This window comes from Pogoniulus pusillus, chromosome 12 (assembly GCF_015220805.1).
Source record: "Pogoniulus pusillus isolate bPogPus1 chromosome 12, bPogPus1.pri, whole genome shotgun sequence".
Classification (NCBI taxonomy): domain Eukaryota; kingdom Metazoa; phylum Chordata; class Aves; order Piciformes; family Lybiidae; genus Pogoniulus; species Pogoniulus pusillus.
In genome coordinates this window covers 24,886,510-24,912,545 of record NC_087275.1, presented here as the reverse complement: position 1 = coordinate 24,912,545, position 26,036 = coordinate 24,886,510, and the positions used below count along the sequence as shown (strand labels likewise).

General features: G+C 40.6%; 1 protein-coding gene across 2 annotated transcripts in view; it reads right to left on the bottom strand.

Moving 5' to 3' along the window:
- The window catches only part of RPGR (retinitis pigmentosa GTPase regulator), a 56,464-nt gene that overhangs the window by 19,743 nt on the left and 10,685 nt on the right, over positions 1 to 26,036 (bottom strand). For both annotated transcript variants that reach the window (XM_064151928.1, XM_064151929.1), the window contains exons 5-12: positions 24,933 to 25,091; positions 22,529 to 22,678; positions 12,811 to 12,969; positions 6,300 to 6,455; positions 4,809 to 4,933; positions 3,654 to 3,836; positions 2,851 to 3,016; positions 912 to 1,018 (exon numbers count right to left, since the gene is read on the bottom strand). In XM_064151928.1, the coding sequence (XP_064007998.1) occupies positions 912 to 1,018; positions 2,851 to 3,016; positions 3,654 to 3,836; positions 4,809 to 4,933; positions 6,300 to 6,455; positions 12,811 to 12,969; positions 22,529 to 22,678; positions 24,933 to 25,091 (1,205 nt within the window). The remainder of the gene's footprint in view (positions 1 to 911; positions 1,019 to 2,850; positions 3,017 to 3,653; positions 3,837 to 4,808; positions 4,934 to 6,299; positions 6,456 to 12,810; positions 12,970 to 22,528; positions 22,679 to 24,932; positions 25,092 to 26,036) is intronic.

Genomic DNA, 26,036 nt, shown 5'->3' with positions numbered 1-26,036 from the left:
TGGAATGGGTTGCCCAGGGAAGTGGTTGAGTCACCAACCCTGGATGTGTTTAGAAGGCATCTGGATGTGCTGCTTGGGGATAAGGTTTAGGGTGAACCTTGTAGAGTAGGGTTAATGGTTGGACTTGGTGATCCCGAGGGTCTTTTCCAACCTGAATGATTCTATGACTTTGTGAAGAAGTAATTCCTGTAAAATGTGCAATCCCTCCAGCAGAACCAACGACATATTCTGACCCAGGCCCACAGTGAGTTGCTCATTTGTTTCCATTCCACTGAAGTTAAAAAGAAACAAACTCCCTGACTTTCCAGTGTACTGCACTAAGGCCATGACATGCCCTATCTGCCAAGAGCACAAAATGGTTTGGAAAGGTGCACAACTGATAAAGTGAACACCTTTCAAGTAAAAGAAACACATAGCAACATGCTGGGGTATCACCAAATAGTCAAAATGGCTGCAGTTTGGTCTTCCCTTTAATACGATCCACCTGTACTGAAAAAGCTCTTCTAGGAATAGGACAAGACAACTTTCTGCTTCATTTCCTGCAATTGTCTCTCTCTGAAGTCACAAGGAAGAAGTTCAGAGATGACCCTGTGGTATCTGGTGACCAACTCTTTTTCTTACTGATATCCACAGCTAAAGCATGGGGAGGAGCTGCACTACTTGGACTGCTTCAATCTTTGTTACTTACAAGTGTTTGTCCCTTGGAAAAGGTAACAAACTTAAGCACTGTCTAATGCTGATATGAAATGCATGCCCATTTTGACAGCATACCAGTACTTCTTGGTGCCACATATGATGTTCTGAGCTAGCCAGGAGTTCTGCACTAGAACCTGAAATGTGATTTAGCTGCTTTGTTCTGCCTCTGCATAAAAAAATAATGGAACCCCAGATTCATTAGTGGAATGCATTACCATATTTAGGATGTCAGATGTATCTCCAAGGTGCCTGTTTTTATTTTCATTATCTGAATCTTCTTCTGCAGAGCCTCTGCCAGGTTTATCTTTGTGACGATTCCTTTCTTCAAGGAAAAATGGGGGAAAGCAAGCAAATACCATAAGTAATATACAGTAACCAGAACCCCCCACTCTTGTAAACCAGAGATGATGTCTGTTTTACTGAACTAAGACTGAAGCCCCTAGATTGCAATCACTTGTTTCCCAAGCCTAAGACACAGCAGAAACCCTCCCACTTCCTTTTTTGTCAGTATTAATGTTAGAGGTGGCTCAGCGGCCAGGTCTCTGACCATTTCTTCAGCTTTTCTAAGTATAAATATTACATAGCACAAAACTTCTTTTGCATAATCTCTTCAATAATAGTGTACTGATTATAATAAATGAGGTGCAGACCTGTTATCTACATTGCAAATTATCTGTGTAATGGATGGGGAGACAATGAGCTTAACTTCCACGCAGCATCATAAAAATGTTCCCATAGAATTTTCATGTGGACCTCAAGTTCATCAAGTATGGTACCAGTTTCATATGGCACAAAACCTGAAGGCTTAGGCCTCAGAAGACTCTACAGGCAATTCAAATGCCAATGCATGGCTTTCCTGGAACTGGAAATGCTAATGGACATGCTGGCAGGCTTGCAAATAATTACCTTATTGCTAACTGAATTAATTACTTCCAAATTGTATTTGACTGTCCAATAAATCTGAGCTAAGTTCTTACACAGAAGCCTGCTGTCTGCATGCTCCAGCACTGCACTCCCCAAGAAATCACACATGCCCAGGAACCCAGGTGAAAGTCAAAACTGCTCAAGGGAAGCTGTGCAGAAGTCCAGTGTTTTATCTGTGTCATTGTTATCTAGGCTTCTGCATTAGCTTGAGTATTGCAAATCCTTTATATCTTAGGTAACAGAGAGTAAATACTACTTCTGCATTTCCAGGTCAAGAAAAGAAGATCCTGTAAGAATTAGTAGACCTCTTTCCTTATCCAAGGTCTCTTGTAAGCCTTCTTGTGTCTTTAAGATTGCTCTTAATCATTGTTTTTCTGCAATTCCTTTTTTTTTTTTGGGGGGTGTGTGTGTGAAAATCTCCATTTCAAACCAGCTATGAATATTACACTATTTTTGTGAAGTCCTATTTCTACAGGCTTGATGAACCACAAGTACAGTTCACAAGTTTTTTGTTTCACTCAAGCCACCTTTAAATCCTTAAGCAAGTTTTTCAAACATGAACAGTGTGGAGCAATTTCTTGTATGGATTTCTCAGCCTTCAGGTCTGGAGGCTGAGGTAAGACCTCATCACTCTCTATAACTCCCTGAAAAGAGGTTGGAGTGAAGTGGGGGTTAGTTTCTTCTCCCTAGTATCAGGTGAGTCACCCACCCTGGATATGTTTGAGGGTCATTTGGATGTGGTGCATAGGGATATGGTTTAAGGTGAATCTTGTTAAGTAAGGTTAGAGGTTGGACTTGGTGACCCTGAGGGTCTTTTCCAACCTGGATGTTTCTGTGATTCTGTGATGAGAGAAAATGGCCTTAAATGCCAGGGAAGGTTTAGAATGACTATTAGAAAAAATTGCTCTGCTGCAAGAGTGGTCAGGCATTGGAACAGGCTGCCCAGGGAGGTGGTGGAGTCACCGTCCCTGGAGGTGTTCAATAAACTTGTGGACATGGCACCTGGGGATGTGATTTTATGGCCATGCTGGTGCTAGGTCAATGGTTGGACCTGGTGAGCTTAGAGGCCTTTTCCAACCAAAACAACTCTACAATTCTATGCTGCCAGACCCTCTTCAGGTAAGACTGAACTCAAACTTTCTTCCATGTTCAAGCTGAGCACCTGTTTACAAATAAGAACCAAACTACAGAATTATCAGAGAACAGCAGTAAGACATAGAGATACTTCACCTTTTTCGTGGTCTCTGTCTTTCATGGCTTCAGCTTTAGAAAGACTTGTTGCAGAAAAAGTGAAAGGGCTGGTGTTGCTAGTCACAGGCAGTGAGGACTTTAAGAACCTTCCTCCTAGTGGAGGCAGCGTTTGTACCATTCGAGTAAACTGTTCAGGTGATTTTTCCTTTAGAGGATTGAAACAAAAGGATATTGAGAATAGAATCGTAGAATCAACCAGGTTGGAAGAGACCTCCAAGATCATCCAGTCCAACCTAGCACCCAGCACTATCCAGGCAACTAGACCACGGCACTAAATGCCTCATCCAGTCTTTTCTTGAACACCTCTAGGGACAGTGACTCCACCACCTCCCTGGGCAGCCCATTCCAATGCCAATCACTCTCTCTGTGAAGAACTTCCTCCTAACATCCAGCCTATAGCTGGTGACAAGCAACAGGACTAGTGGAAATGGTTTCAAGCAGCACTAGTGGAGATTCAGGCTGGATATTAGGAGATATTTCTTCATGGAGAGGGTTCTCAAACATTGGAATGGTCTGCCTAGGGCAGTGGTGGAGTCACCATCCCTGGGGACATGGTTTAGTGATGACCTTTCACTGCTGGGCCAAAGGCTGGACTGGATGCTCTTTGAAGTCTCTCCTAACCAGATACATTCTGTGATTCTCTGAGTCTTCCTATACACTAAAATTGAACATGTATATTAAGGAGGGACATTTATCTGCTGGACATATGCTGTGATTTTAGCTTTGAAAGTGATTTTGTTTCCTAAAAGAAATACATCAGCTTTAAAGAGCTCTTAACTTACCCTCTCTCGACGCCGCAGTCGTGCTGATGTTAGCTGTAAGGTGTTTGCTAGCAGCAACTCTCCACTGGTTTTAGAGAGTGTAGCAGTCAAATGTCTCTCATATAAATCATCTAAGATTACTTCTTCAGATCCTTTAGGTCTTGGAGCAGCAAAAACTAGCATGTGACAACCACCACAAGCAACCTACAGCAGCAGAAAAAAGGTCCAATTATTTGATTTCTAAATATCATGACAAGGATCTCATTTCCTTACAATCATCTCTAGAGCCTTAGATTACACGAAAAACAAAAATCAAGTAAGAGATATTAAATTGATGCAAATTTAGCTCCTAATGACTTTAACAAGATAGAAGTACTTAATTCTGTTTATTAATGATTAGTGATCTGTGTTCGCTTCTTAAGTACAATGTATTTGTATTGAACACAGGATCACAGGATGTTAGGGTTTGGAAGCGACCTCCATAGATCATTGAGTCTCCATAGAATCTAGTGTAGGTCACACAGGAATGCATCCAGACAGGCCTCCAGAGAAGGAGACTCTACAACCTCTCTGGGCAGTCTGCTCCAGTGCTCTGTGACCCTTACAGTAAAGTTCTTCCTCATGTTGAGGTGGGACTTCCTGTGCTGTAGCTTACACCCATTACCATTGTCCTATCACAGGGTGCAATTGAGAAGAGCTGGTGGAAGCTCCATCCTTGGAGGTGTTCAAGACAGCACGATCTAGTGTGAGGTGTCTCTGCCCACGGCAGGGGGATTGGAACTAGATGATCCTTGTGGCCCCTTCCAATCCTGACCGATTCTATGATTCTAAGAGTCACTCCTGTCATCTAGTCTTGGGTTTGCCTCAAATGATGACACCAACAAACATTTATTTTTCTAGGCTGCCACATATCTATAGACCAAAAGACTATAGCACAACACAACTAAATAAAACCCTAGAAAAGCAGCCTATGTGTGTGGTCCAAGCCAAATAGATTCTAAGCCAAATTAACAGTGTGGTAAGTAAATAAAATGTCCTTTTTCTCTCAATGTAGGTCCTTTAATTAAATGTTACAGAACGAGATAATTCAATAAGGAGATTTCAGCTCTTATTAACAACATGTATCATGAAAAGAGAAACATTATGGTGTCTGAGAAGTGTGAACCAAAGTTTTACCAAAAGGACTGTGAACCTCAGGAAGTTATAACACAGAGTGGGGTCAAACTGATTGGTAAAATTCTCCTCTCCAAGGCCTAACTTGCCGTGTCGCCCATCTCCAAAAGTAAACATGAGGCCATTCTCTGGGGAAAAACAAATGAGATGGCATTAACAACAAAGACTCAACACAAAACCAGAGCAAAACCATTACAAAGTAACAGGCCATGCAAGTAAGGAATATTTCTCTTCCAAAAGCCAACACCTGCACAACTGTTTTCACGTTTTCAACATATTAATATGATCAATACATGCATCTGCATGCAAAGTACTGCCCAAGATATCACTCTAGACAACCTGTGAAAAAATAATAACTCAAGTATAAAATAGTAAGATTTAAGTTGTATAGAAAATCAATGCTTCTAAATAAGAATTCTTGTTATCGAGATTATGAGGTTACCAAGGGACACCGAGTGCAGAGCTGTGAATGAGAAATTCCTAACACTGCCTGTGCTGGTTTGAGGCTAATTGTAATATTTTACTGAGAAAAATTAGATAATTGGTTGTAAAAAGAAAATATTGATGAAGTCTGTATCATTCATTGACTTGCCAAGAGGGATAAAAAGCCAGAATGTCAACAATTTGTCCCACTCTAGTCTGTGATGTTGGATCAATTTCCTTCCTTTTCACTCCACTCTAATATCTCTCCACTAATCTCGGCTAATAAAAAAAAATGTAGCTTTGCTGGTTGTTTTGTCTGTCTGACTGGGAAGGCAGAGGGAGAAAGAGAGGGTAACTCTGAGCCCTTCTGGGCAGCTTTATCTGTCCAGGAGGGAGTCTGGATTTCTGTATAATTTCTAATTTATATATAATTGTAAATACTTGTAAATATTGTGTGTTAGGAGGAAGTTCTTCCCAGAGAGAGTGATTGGCATTGGAATGGGCTGCCCAGGGAGGTGGTGGAGTCACCGTCCCTGGAGGTGTTCAAGAAAAGACTGGATGAGGCATTTAGTGCCATGGTCTAGTTAACTGGATAGGGCTGGGTGCTAGGCTGGACTGGATGACCTTGGAGGTGTCTTCCAACCTGGTTGACTCTATGATTCTCTCTATATATGCTTGTAAATTTAGCTTTCCTGTAAATAGCCATCTGAGCTAGTCTGGTAAATTTCAATAGTGCTGGGGGGAAAGTTTTTAACCCATCACATTGTCATAGAATCAGAGTTGTCAGAGCTGGAAGATACCTGAAGCATTATCTAGCTCCAACCCTCTGCCATGGTCAAGGACACTTCACACTAGATCAGGCTGCTCAGAGCCCCATCCAGCCTGGTGTTTAAAACCTCCAGGGATGAGGCTTCTACCACCTCCCTGAACCTGGCTTTCTCACTAGCTTACTTAACCTTTACAACTAGTAACTCTGCAATGTCTTCTCTTACTGCTCATTTTACAGAGAAAGCTTTTACAGTCTAACAGAGAATCACTGGAAGTGCATTTCAGAATTCTTCACATACATACCTGCTACTACAGCAGTATGATTTTCTCCACATGTGATGTTACATATTTTATGCCTCCTCAAGTGCTTCACAGACTTTGGTACTGGAGTTTCAAAAATAAAAGTACCATGTCCCAGCTGCCCATGCTGTCCAAGTCCAAAAGTATAGACATCTGTCTCTGAAAGTGTACAAGCAAAGTTAACAACAAGGAGGCTCTATATGTAGTAACTGCCTTTCAAATGACATTACCATCAAAAAAAACCCTCCTCAAACTACCCCATTTTTTTTCAATTACCACATTTACAACTTATCAATTACATTTATCAACTAATAACAGAATGCAACAACCACCACCAAACAAAACCCCACCCAATCAACAAACAGAGGAACAAAAACAAACCAGGAAATGAAGCACTAAAATAAGCACAGAAATTAAGTTCCAATGTTCAATATGTAACACATTTTTCTAACACAAATGCAAAAATAATTCCACTGCTCACATGTACACAAATTATCAGCTGGCAAAAGTATTTATGGGAGTTTACATGCTGCAATTAATTTAGGACCACAATGTTTACACACATATACACTTCCAAGTACATCTTAATTCCTGGTTTCCTGCATGCACACTGTATGACTCTCAGTAATAGACCTAGACCTCTTTAAACCAATACTAATTTGTGTGTCAGAAGAGACTGGAGCAGTAACAGCAAAGATTTCAGTATTCTGTTCAGCTACCAGATCAGCCCTGCATTAAATACTGAAAACACTACGACTGTGTTATCTTCTGACAGAATAATCATCTTTCCACATCTCTATTTTGTTCATCTAATGGACTGCCTGTGCCAGGAAAAAGAACAGGAGCTTCTCCAAAGCAATAAAGATTCTTGGTGTGTCCCAAGACACACTCCATCACAAAAGGGGAAGAGTGTAAAGCCTGGAAAACTTGGTGAGGTCATGTTTGAAAAGAGAAATTCAAAGACTAAGGTTTTTGGGAAAAGGGAGTAGCTTTCCTAGAATTTTATAGCCTGCCTCTTTTAGTTCTGCGTGTAAGCAGCAAAGGGAAAGCTGGGGAAATGATACTTAAAGTACTTGGAAATTGTTATGAAAATCTGGGAAGGACAAAAAATATTCTCCATCAAGCAAAGAGAAGTGATATTTGGGAGCAATATACCATTACATCATTGTTATGAACATAGGAGCACAGCAGGACTGCTCCCACCGCACAGATGCCATCAAATCAAACATTTCACCACATTCTAAAGCAAGAGAGGAATGTGTGGAATGACAATCCACAGAGAATCTTTGCTTTTTGAAGACTACTTCATGTCAAGGAAACAAGGCCACTGGAACAGCAAAGAGAGTTTCAGTGCCACAGAAGTACTTCATGCTGTGCAACCAAATTCTCAGAGCAGCCACGAACTGGAGAAATATTAAAACCAAATTACGCTACTATCCCCTCAAATCAATCTTTGCTACTGTCAGGGAAAGAGAAAGCAAAGAACAGATCAGATTCCATAATATTACCATAGTACACTTCCTAATTTACACTGAACTTTCTGATTTCAAAGGAAATACAATGAAATACTGCAACAGTATACATGGAAGGGGACTGGAGCACAGCCCTATGAGGAGAGGCTGAGAGAGCTGGGATTGTTCAGCCTGGAGAAGAGGAGGCTCAGGAGAGACCTTATTGCTCTCTACAACTACTTGAAAGGAGGTTCTAGCCAGGTGGGAGTTGCTCTCTTCTGCCAGGCACTCTGTGACAGAACAAGAGGACACAGTCTCAAGCTGTGCCAGGGCATATTCCATTCATCTATTCCAACCTCCTCTGCAGTCAGCAGGGACACCCTCAACCGGTTCAGCTTGTCCAGAGCCCTGCTGAGCCTCACCTTGAAGATCTTCAGGGATGGGGCCTCAACCACCTCCCTGGGCAACCTGTTCCAGTGTTCCACCACCCTCATAGTAAAGAACCCGTTTCTAATATCCAATCTAAATCTCCTCTTCTCTAGTTTGAAGCCATTATTATTATTATTACTACTATTATGCCAACACTCTACATACTCTCAAGATGTTTTTCTTTTAAACAGGTTATGCTGAAAAGTGCTGCTGTAAAAATCAGCTGTTGACATCATACTGAATTTTGCCAGACCTAGTGATTGGATTTGGGGGATTCAGTATAAATAGCATACAGACTTAAGAATGATGTGAAAAATCTAGATAATCTTATGTGGTTTGAACAGTCAGTCCAGTCATGAAAAAGTTGAGCTTTTTCATCTTTCTCATCTCTCTTTCAAAAGGGTATCTTGAATTTCTATTTGTTTTAATGTACTTTGAGACAGAAGATGAAAATTATCTGCTCTTGAAGGACTACTTCGCTTTTTCCTTTGAAGGGATATCTTTGCTTTCCCTCCTTTCAGAGAAAAAAAAGGAGGGTAATATACCCTTTTATAGACAGGATTGTTCCTAGAGGATTGGCAATCATCCTGAAAAAAATATGGGAGATAGTAAGGCCACTCCCAATCATAGTTTTTTTTCTTCTCCAACTCCTAGATTCACAAATTACAGAATCACAGAAACATTCAGGTTGGAAAAGACCCTCGGGATCACCAAGTCCAACCATTAACCCTACTCTACAAGGTGCACTCTAAACCATATCCCCAAGCACCACATCCTCTTCTCCAGGCTAAACAACCTCAGCTCCTTCACCCTCTCCTCATAGGGTTTGTGTTCCAGGCCTTTCACCAGCTTTGTCGCCCTTCTCTGGACACATTCCAGCACCTCAACATCTCTCTTGAATTGAGTGGCCCAGAACTGGACACAGTACTCAAGGTGTGGCCTGACCAGTGTTGATGATAGTTCAATTCCACAATTCCACATTTCTATAACATTCAACATTTCTATAATGTCCTAACTTAAAAAAAAAAAAAAAAAAAAAAAAAAAAAAAAGTTTTTTTCCAAGTTTTTTCTTTTTTGTTTTCTGGGGAAAAAAATAATTTTCCATTTTGGAGTTTCAGAGCCAAAAAATGAATTCTTTAATATATACTTTTTACCATTTACTCTGGTACTTGCTGGAGAGATTGCAAACAGCACTTTGGTTTAATAACCTGTCTAACAATAGTTCTTACCATACAAAATTTGCCAACAGAACAGATAAGACAGTCAGGAAAAAAAAAAAAAAGAGAGATCAGCAAAGTGCTTAGGAATAGCCTAATTATGTATGAGGGTCAGGAAGAAACTTGCTCCATACTCAGTCAGATAACTGGATTATACTTTCTTCTAATTCAATAAACCCTAAGTAGAACTGATGACAAGAAACGAGCTGAGATGTTCAGTGGTTTCTCCATAGGGCATTTTCTCCTATATCCTGTTCTATGCTAAATGAAACATGACAATATACAATAGTTAGACACTCTTTTAAGACTGAAATGATAAACCCTAAAAAGCTGGCAAGACTATGATAAGGTGAAAACCACCTCAGTACCTATAGTGTTACGTGAGGCAAGCAGCACCCATTTTCACAGATGATGACACAGGAAATTCAGGGTTTCTTCCAAATTGTACTACCCTCTTAATGTAGGAAAATTTAATTAAATGGAGTATAAATGTTTCTGCTCCTCTTTAAAGATATACTGCCTCATTAGAGTTCTCAATTTGTGTTCATGTCACCTAATCTCAAGCTGCACTCCAGCACTCATTTCAAGTTTCTGGTGCAAAGCCTCTAAAGCATGTATGCCACACTCACTTTCTACATAATTACAATATCTGAATCTCTTTTCTCAATTGTTTTCACCCAAGTTTTGTCCTGACTCAGACAAATTTCTGTATGTTAATACACTCCAGACAAACTATCTGTAACTTGGGACAACATTTTCATTATCTTTCACTCTTTTGTTCTGGGTGTCTTAGGCAGAAGTTCACAGCTGTAGCCTATTTAACAGTAGCTGAATCACATTAAAAATCATCTATGTGATCTTTTACTCTCATCACAAGGATTATTAATCTTTAGGAAAATGCATTTTGTTGGAGGATACTGTTTTCCTCTTCTCTTGACTCAACTGGACCTTCTGGCATTCAATACTCTGATCACCAACTGTCAGCTAAGCCAGCCCTGAATTTACTTGCATTCCACTGCAAAATCTGCTTCCAAAGACAAGTAAATCTTACATACTGAGACACTGACTTACTCTGGTGGGTTTTAATTCATTCTATTTGCTTTTAGGCATTTTTATTTTGCCTCTTTTTTTCCTCACTCTTGTACAGATTTCATTATAATGATGATGTCACCCAGGCCTACATCTTCCTAATAAATCTTTCTAACAGTCATTTGTTCCAATGAAATTTTATCACACGAAACACCATTAAAACAAAATATCTATTGGCTGGCTTCAGATTTATGGTTAAAAACATAATCAATAATGATAATCAAATTCTTTCTGCAGACCTTCACTTTGTATCCCATAAACTAATGCTATGATTTATACATTTGCTGTTCCCAAATTTATGGGTTGTTTTTTTCCCCTTAATAATGATAATCTGATTTTATGTAAAGAAATTTATGTTACGACATAGAATACTGCCAGGGTAAGACTGTATGTTGGTGGAAGAAGAAAGACAAAGTCATTGAAATGCAGACAAATGCTTGCATTATGCCCTGGGTTTGCTGCTGCTATTTCCTCTTCACAAGCCTCCCAAAGGAGTTTTAACCTACTAGAATCTTGCAGCTTGACTCATCATTACTCACAAGGTTTTGCAGCGCATCGCTTCCACCTTCCCCTTCCTCAGGGGCTTGTAATACAATACCACATCATATTTAATTACAATCTCCCTCAGTTAGATTTCTCAGTCTATATATTAGATATGTTGGCTACATAACCTTGAAGGCAAACCATCAGGTTGGCAAGAGATGACCATTTAAGCATTTTCAAATTACATATGTAAGGACTAATACCTAGATAGCCAGCTTGTTTCTGTAGCTTTTGCAGGTTTGGTAGGAGATCAATCACAGGGCACATCACACAGCTGTGGAATTCATTCCAAGCCAAAGCTGGTAACTTTTAAACCACAGAATGTTAGGAGTTGGAAGGGACTTCCAGAGATCATCGAGTCCAGCCCCCCTGCCAAAGCAGGATCACCTAGGGCAGGCTGCACAGGAATCATAGAATCAGCCATGTTGGAAGAGACCTCCAAGATCATCCAGGCCAAACTATCACCCAGCCCTATCCAGTCATCTAGACCATGGCACTAAATGCCTCATCCAGTCTTTTCTTGAAGACCTCCAGGGATGGTGACTCCACCACCTCCCTGGGCAGCCCATTCCAGTGGCAAATCTTTCCACAATCTCTTTGGACAGTCTGATCCTGCTCCATCACTCTCACTGTAAAGAATTGTCTCCTCATGTTGAGGTGGAACATCCTGTGTTCCAGCTTCTATCAATAATCTTAAATCCCTTCAGATGCTGGGAATCCTGAGCTTTACAGAACTGAACAGGTCTCAAACCAGCCGCAGCATGTAATGCAGATCTCATCTGCAGGTTACTTCATTTTGGTCTTTTGACCCTCTTACTGCAAAACAACCCTATTTATCATTTATACTGTCAAATAAAAAGGTCATTCACATGGAAACTTGCTGCTGAAGCTTCAGATAAAGGCAAGGACACACAAGTGATGTGACCATCAGTACACCAAGCATAAACTGTCTGTAAGCTCTTCTATTGCAATTAGCTGGTTAAGTTTATCCTGCAGCAGAGATACCTGCAGCACAGCAAAGGCCTGACTGTAGGTAAACTGTTATTTGGGTTTCATAGAATTATAGAATGGTTTAGGTTGGAAGGGACCTCAAGGATCATGTAGTTCCAACCTTCTGCCATAGGCCACTAGAATAGGTTGCTCAAAGCCTCATCCAACCTGGCCTTGAACACCTCCAGGGAGGGAGCATCCACAGCCTCCATGGGCAACCTGTGCCAGTGTTTCACCACCCTCACTGTAAAGAACTTCTTCCTAACATCTAGTCTAAATCTCCCCTCTGCCAGTTTATACCCATTACCCCTTATCCTGTCATTACAAGACCTTGTCAGTAGTCCCTCCCCAGCCCTCCTGTAGGCCTCCTTCAGATACTGGAAGGCCACTATAAGGTCTCCTCAAAGGCTTCTCCAGGCTGAAGAGCCCAAACTCTTGTAGCCTGTCCTCAGAGGAGAGGTGCTCCAGCCTAGCAGATCATCTTCATGGCCCTCCCCTGGACCTGCTACAACAGTTCCATGTCCTTCTCGCGTTGGAGGCTTCAGAGCTGCACCACACAGTACTCTAGGTGGGTTCTGATGAGAGCAGAGTAAAGGGGGAGAATCCCCTCCTTTGCCCTGCTGCCACACTGCTCTTGATGCAGCCCAGCACATGGTTTCTACCTCCTTGATGTACAACAGTCTTCCAGTTAGGCTTACTGCAGCATCTAACATTTCAGTGGCAAGTAAATAAAGCAAATTGAGTTTACTGACTAAGTTATAGAGCTGAAAAATAAAATTGAGTTAAATTACTTACCTGTCAGCACCACTGTGTGTTCTCCACCACAAGCAACCTTATTGACCTTCTCCATAATTCCCAGTACAGGTTGTGGAATTCTATTGTTTTTCAGCTGTTCAGGCAATAATCCCAGTTTCCCATTCTCAGGTTCTCCAAAAGTATAGAGCTCACCATCTCCTATGAAAATACAGAAGAGAGCAGGATTTGCAGCAGGCACTCAGAAGCAAGGATGAGTTGTCAAGAATGCTGCAGACATAAATCAGTAAGATAGAAAATTGTATGAACATGAAGGGAGTCCTAAACATCTTTTATAATGTCCAAGCAGCTCTGCCAAGCATTCTGCTTTAATGGGACAAGAAGGGGCTAAATTTTAACCCTCTCCAAGATGAGAACCAGAATATTTAGACTTCAAGGAATAGCCAAGAGAAAACCAAAACCATAAAAAAATCCTGCTTCTGAGAGGTTTTAATTCCACCTGTAGTCAGTATTTATGCCAAAAGAAATTGTTTCTAAGAACCTCAATTAAAACAGAAAAACATTTTGCATGGAATTTTAACAGAAAATTCATACTTTCTTTTTGTAACATAAGGATAAGAAGAAAAACAAAGAACAAAAATGTAGAGCAAATAATGTTAAACTGTGTGGTCTGAATAGTAAGAAAAGACTTAATGTACCCAACAACAGGAATGCAGCAGTGGTTCCACAGCAATAACTTCACCAAAGTTAAGCTCATAAAAAGAGAGAGAGAGAGGTCTTTACAGATGTCTTCTTGTATCACAAAATGTTAAGAGTTGAAAGGGACCCTTCTTCTGTTGCTGGTTAACCCCCACCTGGATACAACTTCCCTTTAAGTAGTTGCAGACATCAATGAGGTCACTCCTGAGTCTCCTCTTCTCCAGGCTAAACAACCCCAGCTCCCTCAGCCTCTCCTCACAGGGCTGTGTTCCAGGCCCCTCACCAGCTTCATCACCCTTCTCTGGACACATTCCAGCACCTCAACATCTCTCTTGAACTGAGGGGGCCTAGAACTGGACACAGCACTCAAGGTGTGGCCTGACCAGTGCTGAGTACAGGGGAAGAACAACCTTCCTCATCCTACTAGCCACACTCTTCCTGATATTACTCTAAATACATCAATCTAGCAATTAATTTTTTTTTTTTGGGGGGGGGGGGGGGGGAAGTTATGACATACATCACAGAGCAAAAACAAAAGGGCTTTTGTTTATTCCCTAAAAAAGCCAAATTTCTGCTTTAAATGGAAAATAGGTCCCAAGCCTCAATGTCAGGTTGCAACCTGACACTTCTACCAAAGATTTAGAACCTAATTTTGGTAGCACAAAGTTTATTTACAAAGCTTAAAAGACCTAAGAAACTTAGTCAAAGAAACCCTAGACTATTTTGCAGAGTTTTTTGTATTTTCCAAGCTCATTTCTGCCTCTCACAACAGCAGAGACTCTTCAAGTACCATACTCCTGACCCACTACTGCTAGCAACTAGACTTATTATCTTTACTGAATGGTCTAACTGCAGAGAGAGACAATCAGGGAACGGCAACAGTGCAATCTTACACAACGTCAAACTTCCTGCAGGGTTTCACAGGGCTCAGGCTATTAAGAGTAGCCACCCACAACCTATTCACAGAGCTACCTTCTCTTTAGCACGCTGGTGAAATAGGATAGCGGCTGCATTTCTCAGCTATCATCACCAGAGGTGTAACCTCATCCTCCCAGCTCTCCTTATTTTCTCTGCCCATTGTCACAGTCTCTCCTGCACACACAAACTACCCCAATTTTACAGCTCTCCATTCAGCTGCATCCATCTGTTCAGAAATACTTCTGTTGCATTCTTCTGGACTTCTTTTCTAAGAGCTGCTTTGCAGTCACTTCAAGCTCTCTGTGTTTCTTAAGAAACAGCAAATTACCTCAGCTGCAGCAAACTGCATTTCAATTCATTTCATCTCTAAACTATTGACTATGTGTACGTTTTCCTGTTCAGTTTGATTGTCAGTTCTGCTTGGCTTTGTTTTAATGTTGAGCTTTATTCCTACACCTATGTGGAGAAATGCTTACAACAGGCTGATATTTGCTGTTATTTGCAGCAGCATTCATTTTCTATTTTAAAGCACTAACCTAATTAACAACAAAAAAAATTAACTGCAGTGTCAGATTTTCTGCAACCAAGACACTCCTTGGACAAAAGAAAAGCTTTTATTAAGGATTCTAAGTAAAAAGGTAAAGGCAGGAAAGAAGGGGGAAAAAAAAAAAGGGGGGGAAGGGGAAAATAAGAAAAGGGGGGAGAAAGGGGAGGAAAAGAAAAGGAGGGGGAAAGGGGGAAAAAAGAAAAGGGGGGGGAAAGGGGAAGAAGAGAAAAGGGGAAAGGGGGAAAAAAGAAAAGGGGAAAGGGGGAAAAAAGAAAAGGGGAAAGGGGGAAAAAAGAAAAGGGGAAAGGGGGAAAAAAGAAAAGGGGAAAGGGGGAAAAAAGAAAAGGGGAAAGGGGGGAAAAAAGAAAAGGGGAAAGGGGGAAAAAAGAAAAGGGGAAAGGGGGAAAAAAGAAAAGGGGAAAGGGGGAAAAAAGAAAAGGGGAAAGGGGGAAAAAAGAAAAGGGGAAAGGGGGAAAAAAGAAAAGGGGAAAGGGGGAAAAAAGAAAAGGGGAAAGGGGGAAAAAAGAAAAGGGGAAAGGGGGAAAAAAGAAAAGGGGAAAGGGGGAAAAAAGAAAAGGGGAAAGGGGGAAAAAAGAAAAGGGGAAAGGGGGAAAAAAGAAAAGGGGAAAGGGGGAAAAAAGAAAAAGGGAAAGGGGGAAAAAAGAAAAGGGGAAAGGGGGAAAAAAGAAAAGGGGGAAAAGGGGAAAAAAGAAAAGGGGGGAAGGGGAAAAAAATAAAGGGGGGGGGAAGGGGAAAAGAATAAAATGGGGGGAAGGGGGAAAAAAGAAAAGGGGAGGAAAGGGGGAAAAAAGAAAAGGGAGGGAAAGGGGAAAAAAGAAAAGGGAGGGAAAGGGGAAAAAAGAAAAGGGAGGGAAAGGGGAAAAAAGAAAAGGGGGGGAAGGGGGAAAAATAAAAGGGGGGGAAAGGGGAAAAAAAGAAAAGCGGGGGGAAGGGGGAAAAAAAGAAAAGGGGGGGGAAGGGGGAAAAAAGAAAAGGGGGGAAAGGGGGAAAAAAGAAAAGGGGGGAAAGGGGGAAAAAAGAAAAGGGGGGAAAGGGGGAAAAAAGAAAAGGGGGGAAAGGGGGAAAAAAGAAAAGGGGGGAAAAGGTTGGGGAAAGAAAGGGGGGTGGATAAAAGAAAATGAAAAAAGGAAAAAAGAAAGCAAGGAAAGAAGCAAGGAAAGAAGCAAGGAAAGAAGCAAGGAAAGAAGCAAGGAAAGAAGCAAGGAAAGAAGCAAGGAAAGAAGCAAGGAAAGAAGCAAGGAAAGAAGCAAGGAAAGAAGCAAGGAAAGAAGCAAGGAAAGAAGCAAGGAAAGAAGCAAGGAAAGAAGCAAGGAAAGAAGCAAGGAAAGAAGCAAGGAAAGAAGCAAGGAAAGAAGCAAGGAAAGAAGCAAGGAAAGAAGCAAGGAAAGAAGCAAGGAAAGAAGCAAGGAAAGAAGCAAGGAAAGAAGCAAGGAAAGAAGCAAGGAAGCAACCCAAAAAAAAACAAAACTCAAAAGAACAACAAAAAAAAAAACTTTAAAAAAAAGTTCAGTCTTGTTTTAATACTCTTGGAACTGTAATATATTTCTAGAAACGAGCTGATAAATCCCCAAAAGAACTTTGGGCTTAGCTACTCGTGCAGTTCTCTTTGAAGAGACCAGCATTTCTTAAACACTACTACACTGCAAATATTAATCCACTCACAATCTAATTAATTAGGATTAGAGATTCAAATGGCCAAGCTTCCATTGACTTCCCAAACTAATCGAGTTTATTACATTTTTTTCAACTTAATATTCCAGCTAACAGAGATAAACTCATTTATTAAAGCATATTTAAAAAACACATTACACATCCCTTTAAGGCAAATAGTAGCCTAAAAACTATGCAGTGTAGCTATCAAGCATAAAAACAACCTAGTCAAACACAGAGAGATTTTGAGTACAGCATGTGCACAGTACATCTGCAGTGTAAAAACACTCTCTGCACAATGCAACCTGGTTATTTAACTTTATCCTCTCATATGCATGTCCAGATCTTTCCTGTAATAGAGGCTCTAGAATTGGATGCAGTAGTCCAGGTGGAATCTCACCAGAACGGAGTAGAGGGGGAGAATTAATTCCCTCGACTTGCTGGTCACACTTCTCTTGATGCAGCTCAGGATACAGTAGGCTCTCTTAGCTGCAAATGCACACTGGAAGCTCATGTTGAGATTCTTATCCACCAGTACCCCCAAGTCCCTTTCCTCAGGGCTGCTCTCATGCCAATCACTGCCCAGCCTATATTGTTGTGATGGTTTGGGAGTTACCTGCCACCCCCTACTCTTATGAAATCACCCAGACTAGAATCGGCCAAGCTGGGAATTAAAGAATGAAGCTATATTTACAGCTTAGCACAAGACACAAGTATTTATAGTTATATGCAGAAATATGCAAGTTAAAAAGTAATACACAAATGCTCTCCCAGAAACTTGAGTCCCCAGGAAGGGCTCCCCACCTTCTTTCCGCCCCTCTACCTTATCCCAGATTTGCCTTGCGTGCAAGGTGAGTTTAGAGGATTGGCCAGGGGGGGTTAGAAAGCAGAAGGATTAGTTACACAGAAGCAGCCCAAGGGGAAAAAAGCAGAGGCTCTCAGAGACCCACACGCACTGTCTTATCTGTGTTTATGTTCTTGTTTCTATATATCTCATCAAGCCTATGAATGAAGTAGACATCACCATTGTTTCCTTTTCACAGCCTATAATCTAATTTCTCTCACTAAAATATTCCAGTTAGCCTCAAACTAAACACAATTTGTGGTTGGCATTGCCCCAACTCACATACAGGGCCCTGCACTTGGTCTTGCTGAAGCTCATGAGGGTGGCATGGACCCACCTCTCCAGTCCAGGTTCCTCTGGATGGATCCCTTCCCTCCAGCATGTCAGCCACACCACACAGCTCGGTGCCGTCAGAGAACTTGCTGAGGGTGCACTCAATGCCACTGTCCATGTCACCCATGAAGGTGTTACACAAGACTGGTCCCAGTACAGATCCTTGAGGTACTCCACCTGCTAGCCCTTCCCTGGCACATTTTCTGTATCAGTGTGACAAAGCAGCATTCAAGGAAATGAGCAAGTCAACGGAGAACAACCTTTGCTTCTCTAAGACAAATGCATACACAGCAGATTATAAAAGTTCTAAGAGCTGGCTAGTGGCAAATGAGGGCAGCAGACAAAATAATTTCATCATTTTATCATCCCTTGAGAAAGAAAATTAAAACAATGAAAAATATTAAGACAAAAACACAAAACAAAACAAATAAAGAAAGTGGGGGAAAAAAGAAAAAAAAAGAAATATTTATTCAAGATCAAATTGGTTGAAACCACTTCAAATGTTGACAGACTGAGCATGGAAGTGTTTGCAAAATGGATGATCTTTAAAATTGTTCCTTAAAAATAATGATAAAGCACACTAAAAAATATCAAGGAACTTGGCAAACTTTGAAAAGACATCTCAGTGAGAATCTATCTAGACCTTGCTTATGATAACAGCTCAGGCTAGGGAAACAGCAGAAGAGGTCTAATATATTCAATTCCTTCCTGGGTCCACAAATGTAATTCTGCTGTAGACACCAGCCTAGTGATCAGATATTCTGTCTTTTTCTGCTCTCATTCTCCTCTCTTGGACAAATGAGCTACATATGCTTGCCATGCTTCATACATCTGTATATGGACTTAAAATCACTGCTACACTTTTTAATTACTTTATCTGTTGCTGTGTTTGAGATGGAGACCTAACATCTTAATTCTGCAAAAAGAAAGTTAAATAAATATACGAGGAAAAAAGTCCTAAAGAGTACCACAAACTACATAATAAAACCTTCTTTTTGCTGGAACTCTTTGAAGAATGCAAAATGAGAGCAGATAATCATCTTTTAAAGATGAAGTATACTAACCAGGTCAGCTTCCCAAACTGTGCATGGAAATAACGTAGCCATTGTCTGTGTTTGTGCCTAATCTAAATTTAAGAAGTGTCTTTTATTACAAATAACTCAGGATATATTCTGCTCTCCTACAACCACTTTTGGTGCCAGGTGTGCATGGTAGACTGGCATGTTCAGTAGAAGAAGTCTTCTGCAAAGAAGACTTTCTAAAAAGCAAAGGTAGGAAAGGTGATAAATGATCTTCTTGGAGCTACTGAAAAAGAGAAGCTTCAAGGTTGGAAGTGGGCTGTAGAAGTGAAGTACAAATTCAGGTGATTGAATTCTGTGCCACTGCCATAAAACATGCTTTTATCTACTGAAGTTTTGTGGCAGGATTCCACTCTACTTTTCATTGTCACTGCACCTGGATTAAGTTCAACAACTTAAAGACAAATGCCTACCAAAAACATCTTTATAAAGCAGTTTTTCTAAGGGAACAAGCTGGCATCCATACTTGCATCATTGTTTTTTCACAACAGTCTTTTACTAATGAACATCCTGCCCTGGAGAGGGCACTCTGTGACCACACTATGTATTCTAGCATCTTCCTTTAACCACCCTTTAGTTTTAACCCAGACATGTCTGTGATCCTAGCAGTTTGCTTAGCCAGCATACATCTTACACCAGAGATAAACATATCAAGAAAGGGAATCATATGATGCCTGCTCATCAGTTCAATCTCACAACATATATCAAGTTCTATATCCTACAATCACATTCTGTTATTAAAGACAGAATATTATCTGATGCTTTTTTTATGTGCAGTTCCTTACTGACCAAGTAGTTCACCCATCAAATCCATGTCCTTTGAATTTAGAGACCAGGATGTCATGCAGAACAGCTTTGCACAAGCCCAGGAAGATAATGCCACTTGTTTTTCCCTTATCCACTGATGCAGTAACTCCACTATAAAATGCCACCAAATTCGTCACACAGGATTTGGCATTAGTGAAGCCATGCTGGCTGTCACCAATCACCTCCTTGTTTTCCATGTGCCCTGGGAGAGTCTTCAGGAGAATCAGCTCCATTATTTTGCTGGGCACTGAGTGACTGTCAGGCCTGTTCTTCCCTGGGTGTTCTTTATCTTCCTTTGTGATAATAGGGGTTATGTTTGCCCTTCTCCAGTCAGTGAGAACTTAACCCAACTGCCATGACTTTTTAAATATGATGAAAGTGGCTTTGCAATTTCATCTGCTAGATGCCTCAGGACCTACAGATGGACCTCATCAGGTCCCATGTACCTTTGGGTTCATTAGGTGGTCTCAGTCTTCTCTGATAGTGGTCAGATCTTCTACTATTTCTCAGAGGCAGAATAACTGAGGGTGTGAACAAACGTTCTGAGCTAGTCTAGCCAGTTCTACAGGCAAGGATTTTCCACAAATGAAAAAATCCTGTCATAACACTAAAAGAATCACCTTTCATTCCTTTACAAGCAAAATCTTCTAAAGTATAGCACCCTGACTTGCTTCTTAAAAAGGTTGTAAGAAAAGATAACTACATTTGTACTTAAACAGACTCAGCTTGCAGAACCTACCAGAGGTTAGTAATTTGATGGCTAACTTCACAGTGAGATTACAGTAGTCTTAAACGCACAGCCTTTGTTTTCACACGCTCTGGATACATCAGAAGATTAATTCAGTATAAGTACCTGGATGTCCAACACTAAATTACTACAGTGGTTAAAGTATCAGCCAAATAAGACTGTTGGCAAGGATAATAATAAAACGATTTCACCACAGAAGAGGCCACCTGTGTGTCAGGAGTTTCCACAGGACAGACTGAAGATCAGTTTGTGCAGGTAGGACTTCAAAATACTAAGGCTGAAAATTCAGATTTTTCCATTTCACATTTATGCCTGTTTAAACAATAAGCACTCAACAACTCCCTGTTTTCACAGGCAATAGTCATTGCATCGGCCAATTAATATTTTAACAGGCTCCATTTTTCTTACCCAGCTGCCACCTTAATCCTTTTCATAGAATCATAGAACAAACTAGGTTGGAAGAGGCCTCCAAGATCATCCAGTCCAACCTAGCACTCAGCCCTATCCAGTCAACCAGACCATGGCACCAAGTTCCTCATCCAGGCTTCTCTTGAACACCTCCAGGGATGGCAACTCCACCACCTCCTTGGGCAGCCCATTCCAATGCCAATCACTCTCTCTGGCAATCACTTTCCAAACATCCAGACCAGACCTCCCATGGCACAACCCAAGACTGTGTCCCCCCATTCTGCTGCAGGCTGCCTGACAGTAGAGATCAACCCCCACCTGGCTACAACCTCCCTTCAGGTAGTGGTAGACAGCATCCTCCTCCATTAAAAGTTGCCACTACCTTACAGCACTTGTCACACACACTACTCTCTCTTGCCCTTCAGTGCTTGTCCTCAGCCTTTCTTCTAATCAAAACTAAGGTCACATCTCACTACAGTCTCATCAGAGCTTCATCTCTTGACTCTAAAGGCAGAAGGCACATGCTTTCTTACTGCATTTTCCCCCCATATATTTTGAGTTCAGGAAGCTATAGATTTCCTAACAAGTTCTGAAGTCTTCATCAGTCAGAGGAATTGAATCAATTTACTGTAATAAATCATCTGTAATAAAAGTTGCACACTACCAGTGTAACACCTAATTAATATTTGTCCACCACAGGAAGTTCTCATTCCACTAACAGCATGCTCTCAGAAAGCTATACAGACATTGTATGTGGAAAAGCAGCATTTATCAAGTAACCTGAGAAAAGTGTCTGATAGGTACCCACTAAAAGCTTTACAATCAAAACTATTGATCCTTCAAAATCTTTAATTACTCTGTGGGGACTAACCTGTAAAGTTTAATGATGTGAATCTATATGGCTGAGAGGAATTCATGGATGCTAATACATAGTACCATCAATACTGACTGATAAATTCACCCATACTAGCATAATTAAAAAAATGAGTGGCATCATCACTTGAGAATCCAGCAGAGAGAGGTGGAAAGCAGAGAGAGGTGAGTTGGTTTGAAGAGCAGACATGGGCTCACTGTAGCATATGCTTCTCTTCACGTTGTATACTGCCTGTTTAACTGACTTCAAAACTTAACATTTCGTACATTAACATCAAGCTCTGACAGCATCTTTCCTGCTAACATATGGGATTTATTCTCCCTCAAAACACAGTAAACACAGTAAGTCTGTTAAATATTTATACTTCTAGAAATGATGAAGATAATGATTTATCATTACAAAAAAAAATACTAATCTCAAGAAAAATCAAGATTTATTGAAACCACAGCATGTATTAATCCACAACATCAAGAAATTAAAGTGTGATATGGTAGCTACTCTTTCTAATATACTTTTACACAACAATCTGCAAATGCAGGAGATTAACTTCAGATTTGTATTACAGTTCTGTTAATTTATCAATAACAAATAAAGCCCACAATAGATTACATGCCAGTTTCCCAAACTAATCACTTAGGAGATCATTTTAGAGAGCCTGTCTCTGGAACATTTTCCAATGTGCTACAAAAGTACACAGATGAGTCTCTGCCACATGGCAGTTTTTAACAGCTATGGCATATCTAGTTTCAAAAGTAATGAATGCCTCATCAGATACCTTTACAAAAACAACAATCTGAGTTGTCTCCACTAATGGCTATTTCCATTCTCTCACCTGTTATCAAGGCAGAGTGATAATATCCACAGGATATAGAGGAAACAGGTTTTCCAACATCTACTTGACAAGGGACACAGACACAGGCTTCATCAGCCAAGCCAAGCTGACCTTCTGAATTGTCACCCCATACAAAAAGCTGCCCATCCTCTAAAATGAAGACACAGACAGTTAACAGATTTAAAAATCAGAGTTAATAAATCTATCTATTTAAGAGCATTTCATGCACTCTGTGTATGACACTAAATGTCACAATCTCAGAGATAATAATAAATAAGTGGCTACCCGAAAGGACATTGTGGAGAGGCAGCTGCTAGTCTCTTCTCACAGGTAATTACTGACAGAACAACAGGGAATGGCCTCAGGCTGCAACTGGGTAGGTTTAGACTGGACATTAGGAAACATTTTTTTCCCAGCAAGAGTGGTCAGGCATTGGAATGGACTGCCCAGGGAGGTGGTTGAGTCACCCACCCTGGATGTGTTTTAAAGTCGTTTGGATGTGGTACATGAGGATATGGTTTAAGGGTGAACTTTGTAGAGCATAGTTAGTAGTTGGACTGGATGATCCTGGGGGTCTTTTCTAACCTGAATGTTGCTGTGTGATTTGTGTATATCTAGCACAAGGCAACAAAACAGCCTGAAATAAAGGGAGCATCACTTAAGCTTAGCAAAAATGACACGGACACTTAATCAGTAGCTGATGCTTGACCATAAATAGCAAAATGAAAATAATTTTTCAATAAAAGGAGGACTGTGTAAGACAATTCAGCTGCCATGGCTCAGTATGAAAATATTACAGTGAATTTATGTTTATTTCTACTAGGAGGTCACTCCTTTCTCTTCCAAACTTATTCTCTGCTCTAACCTTGGTATTTTTGTCTTATTTTTCAGTTTTTTTTCATAGGTGATTATATTCCTCAGTTTCATTTTGATTTCCTTGAATTATCACAATAGCTGTTCCAGGTTTATTAAGTTCAGCCTTTGTTGTCCAATGACAGAAGTGTACAAAGAATAATGGCAGCAGTGAAAAAAAGAAAGGAAAAAAAAAAACCAAGGTAGCAAATAACATGAAAAATCTCTAGATTTTTCTAGAAGAGATGACATCTTCTCTCTGCAAATTTCTTACTAGTGGGGAATAAGTTGTGAACAAAAAAACATGCCACCTACACTGCTACAGAGATGCTCCTGGGAACTGAAATCACCCAAATCTCAGGAGAATGTTAGCAATTGCCACAAAAAATTACAAACCAAACAAGCAGGCCAGCATCTCTCTCATACACTCTCATGCTCCCTGCTACATTTCGAATGGCAGTCTCGTTAACTTCTCCTAAACAGGTATTGAAACTGCTGATTTATAGTAAAAAATTAAGAAATTATATTATGTAAGACCATCCATCCACTGACTGAAAGCATTTAACTGTGTGGACTTTGATGTAGAATCATGTCAGGGCTGGTAGGGACCTCAAGGATCATCTAGCTCCAACCCCCTGCCACGGACAGGGACACCTCACACTAGATCAGGTTGTTCAGAGCCCCATCCAGACTGGCCTGAGAAACTTCCAGGGATGGGGCTTCCAACACTTCCCTGGGTAACCCGTTCCATTGTCTCAACATGCTCATGCTGAAGAACTTCTTCCTAACATCCAATCTGAATCTACCCATTTCTAGTTTTGCTTCATTCCCCTTAGTCCTATCACTACCAAACACCCTGAAAAGTTCCTCATCAGCTGCTCTGTAGGCCGCCTTCTGATACTGGAAGGCTACAAGAAGGTCTCCTTGGAGCCTTCTCTCCAAACTCAACAGCCCCAAATCTCTCACAGCCTGTCTCCATAGAACAGGAGCTCCAACCCCCTGATCATCCATGTGGCCCTTCTCTGGACACACTCCAGCACATGTCACAACTGTATGATTTTGTGATCAGAGAAATAGGTCATAGGTTATGCCTCTCTCTGGAATGGTAAGGACACCACTGTGTAGCCTGTACCAGCAGACCAAAACAGTTGCAGTAAGAAGTGAAATTAGAGAAATGAAGTTTTCTTAAGATCCATGTTTTGTGTCTGGCTTCTCTGGAAATCAGCTGAACATTTTTGCTGTTTTGAGGGCGTTCATATCATCTCTCCTTTGTAAGGGATCCTGCTCAACTAGTACAGTTTGAGCTCCTGTGGTAGGTCACCACTCATGGAAAAAGTCTACTACTCACAAGACTTGTAGGAAGGTTAATGAGACTGTCACTCCTCACTGTGCTGGCAAGACTGTCAGCAATTTGCTATGAAAAAATGACTCTGGTTACAGAAGACAGAGAGGCACAAAGTACACTCACATGCAGGCAGAGTGCTGGATAAATGGTTCACTTGAACACCAGACTGGACACACATAAATAGATTTTATTAGCTGCTGCTCTTACCGGTTACTGCTGCTGAAGTGTATGATCCAGCTGCTAGCTGTTTGATCTTGTGCTGGTTGGTAAAAAAACTGATTAAATGAAAGGTGGTCCTTTCCTCTGTGTCACCTAATCCCAACTGTCCTTCACTGTTACCTCCAGCAGCATACACGTTTCCTTTTTCTGCATGCAGAAAAGCACATGTCACAACACACAGAACAAAGACATTCTTAGCAGTGGTAAAAAGTAAGAGAAACTGAAGCAAGTCATTTAATTTTTGATGGCAAAACACTGCAGAAAACTTGGGGCCTACTGCTCTGAAATATCCTCAAGGTGACTTAGCCATTTCTGTTGTAGCTAGCAAGGAGGCTTTCCAGCAGACACTTGGATTAGGACGTTCTAAAGGCTTTACATGTATTCAGACAGACTGTATTTGCCACCATTCTGGAGTCTGATCTAAAAAGGAAATGTAATTTCAAGCTCTGCAAGAGTTCTGAGAAAATACTTACTAGTAGCCCTATCAGACAGATGAAGCTCCTTTGCCAAGGAATGTATATCTTAAGATAAAGCAGGAGGAAAGCAGTGAATGATGTTACAAGCAAGAAAACGGAAGGTGCATTAGTATGCAAATTAAAGAGATTAATAACTTGATAGTTTTGAGCACTGTAAATGAAATCTATTTTCACTTAAGTTTTTATTAGGGACATTTTACTCGTTTTAATGTTTCAATAACTTTCAATTTAAATTGGGGTTTAGAATCTTCACATTGATGTTGAAGATGATGATTGGTATCTTCAGCTTAAGAGAACTTTAAAGATTGATATTTTTAATTTTAGTATGTTTCACATCTAAAGTATCCATATATGATGAAAAAGATAAGGCCCATTAGTAACAAAAATGTGATAAGCAACTGACATGCAATTTATAAATGGTCCCTTCTGTACAAATGGCCACAAATTATCCTGCCAGCATGTACACTAAAATTGACTAATATTTACCCTGTGCAGTCTTGCATACTCAACTGTTATGAAAATGTTCTGGTTTATTCTAATAGTCTTATTTACAGTGCTCAGGGCCTCCACATATATAAACCTCCTAATAATCAAATAATCCTCTTTGTAACATTAC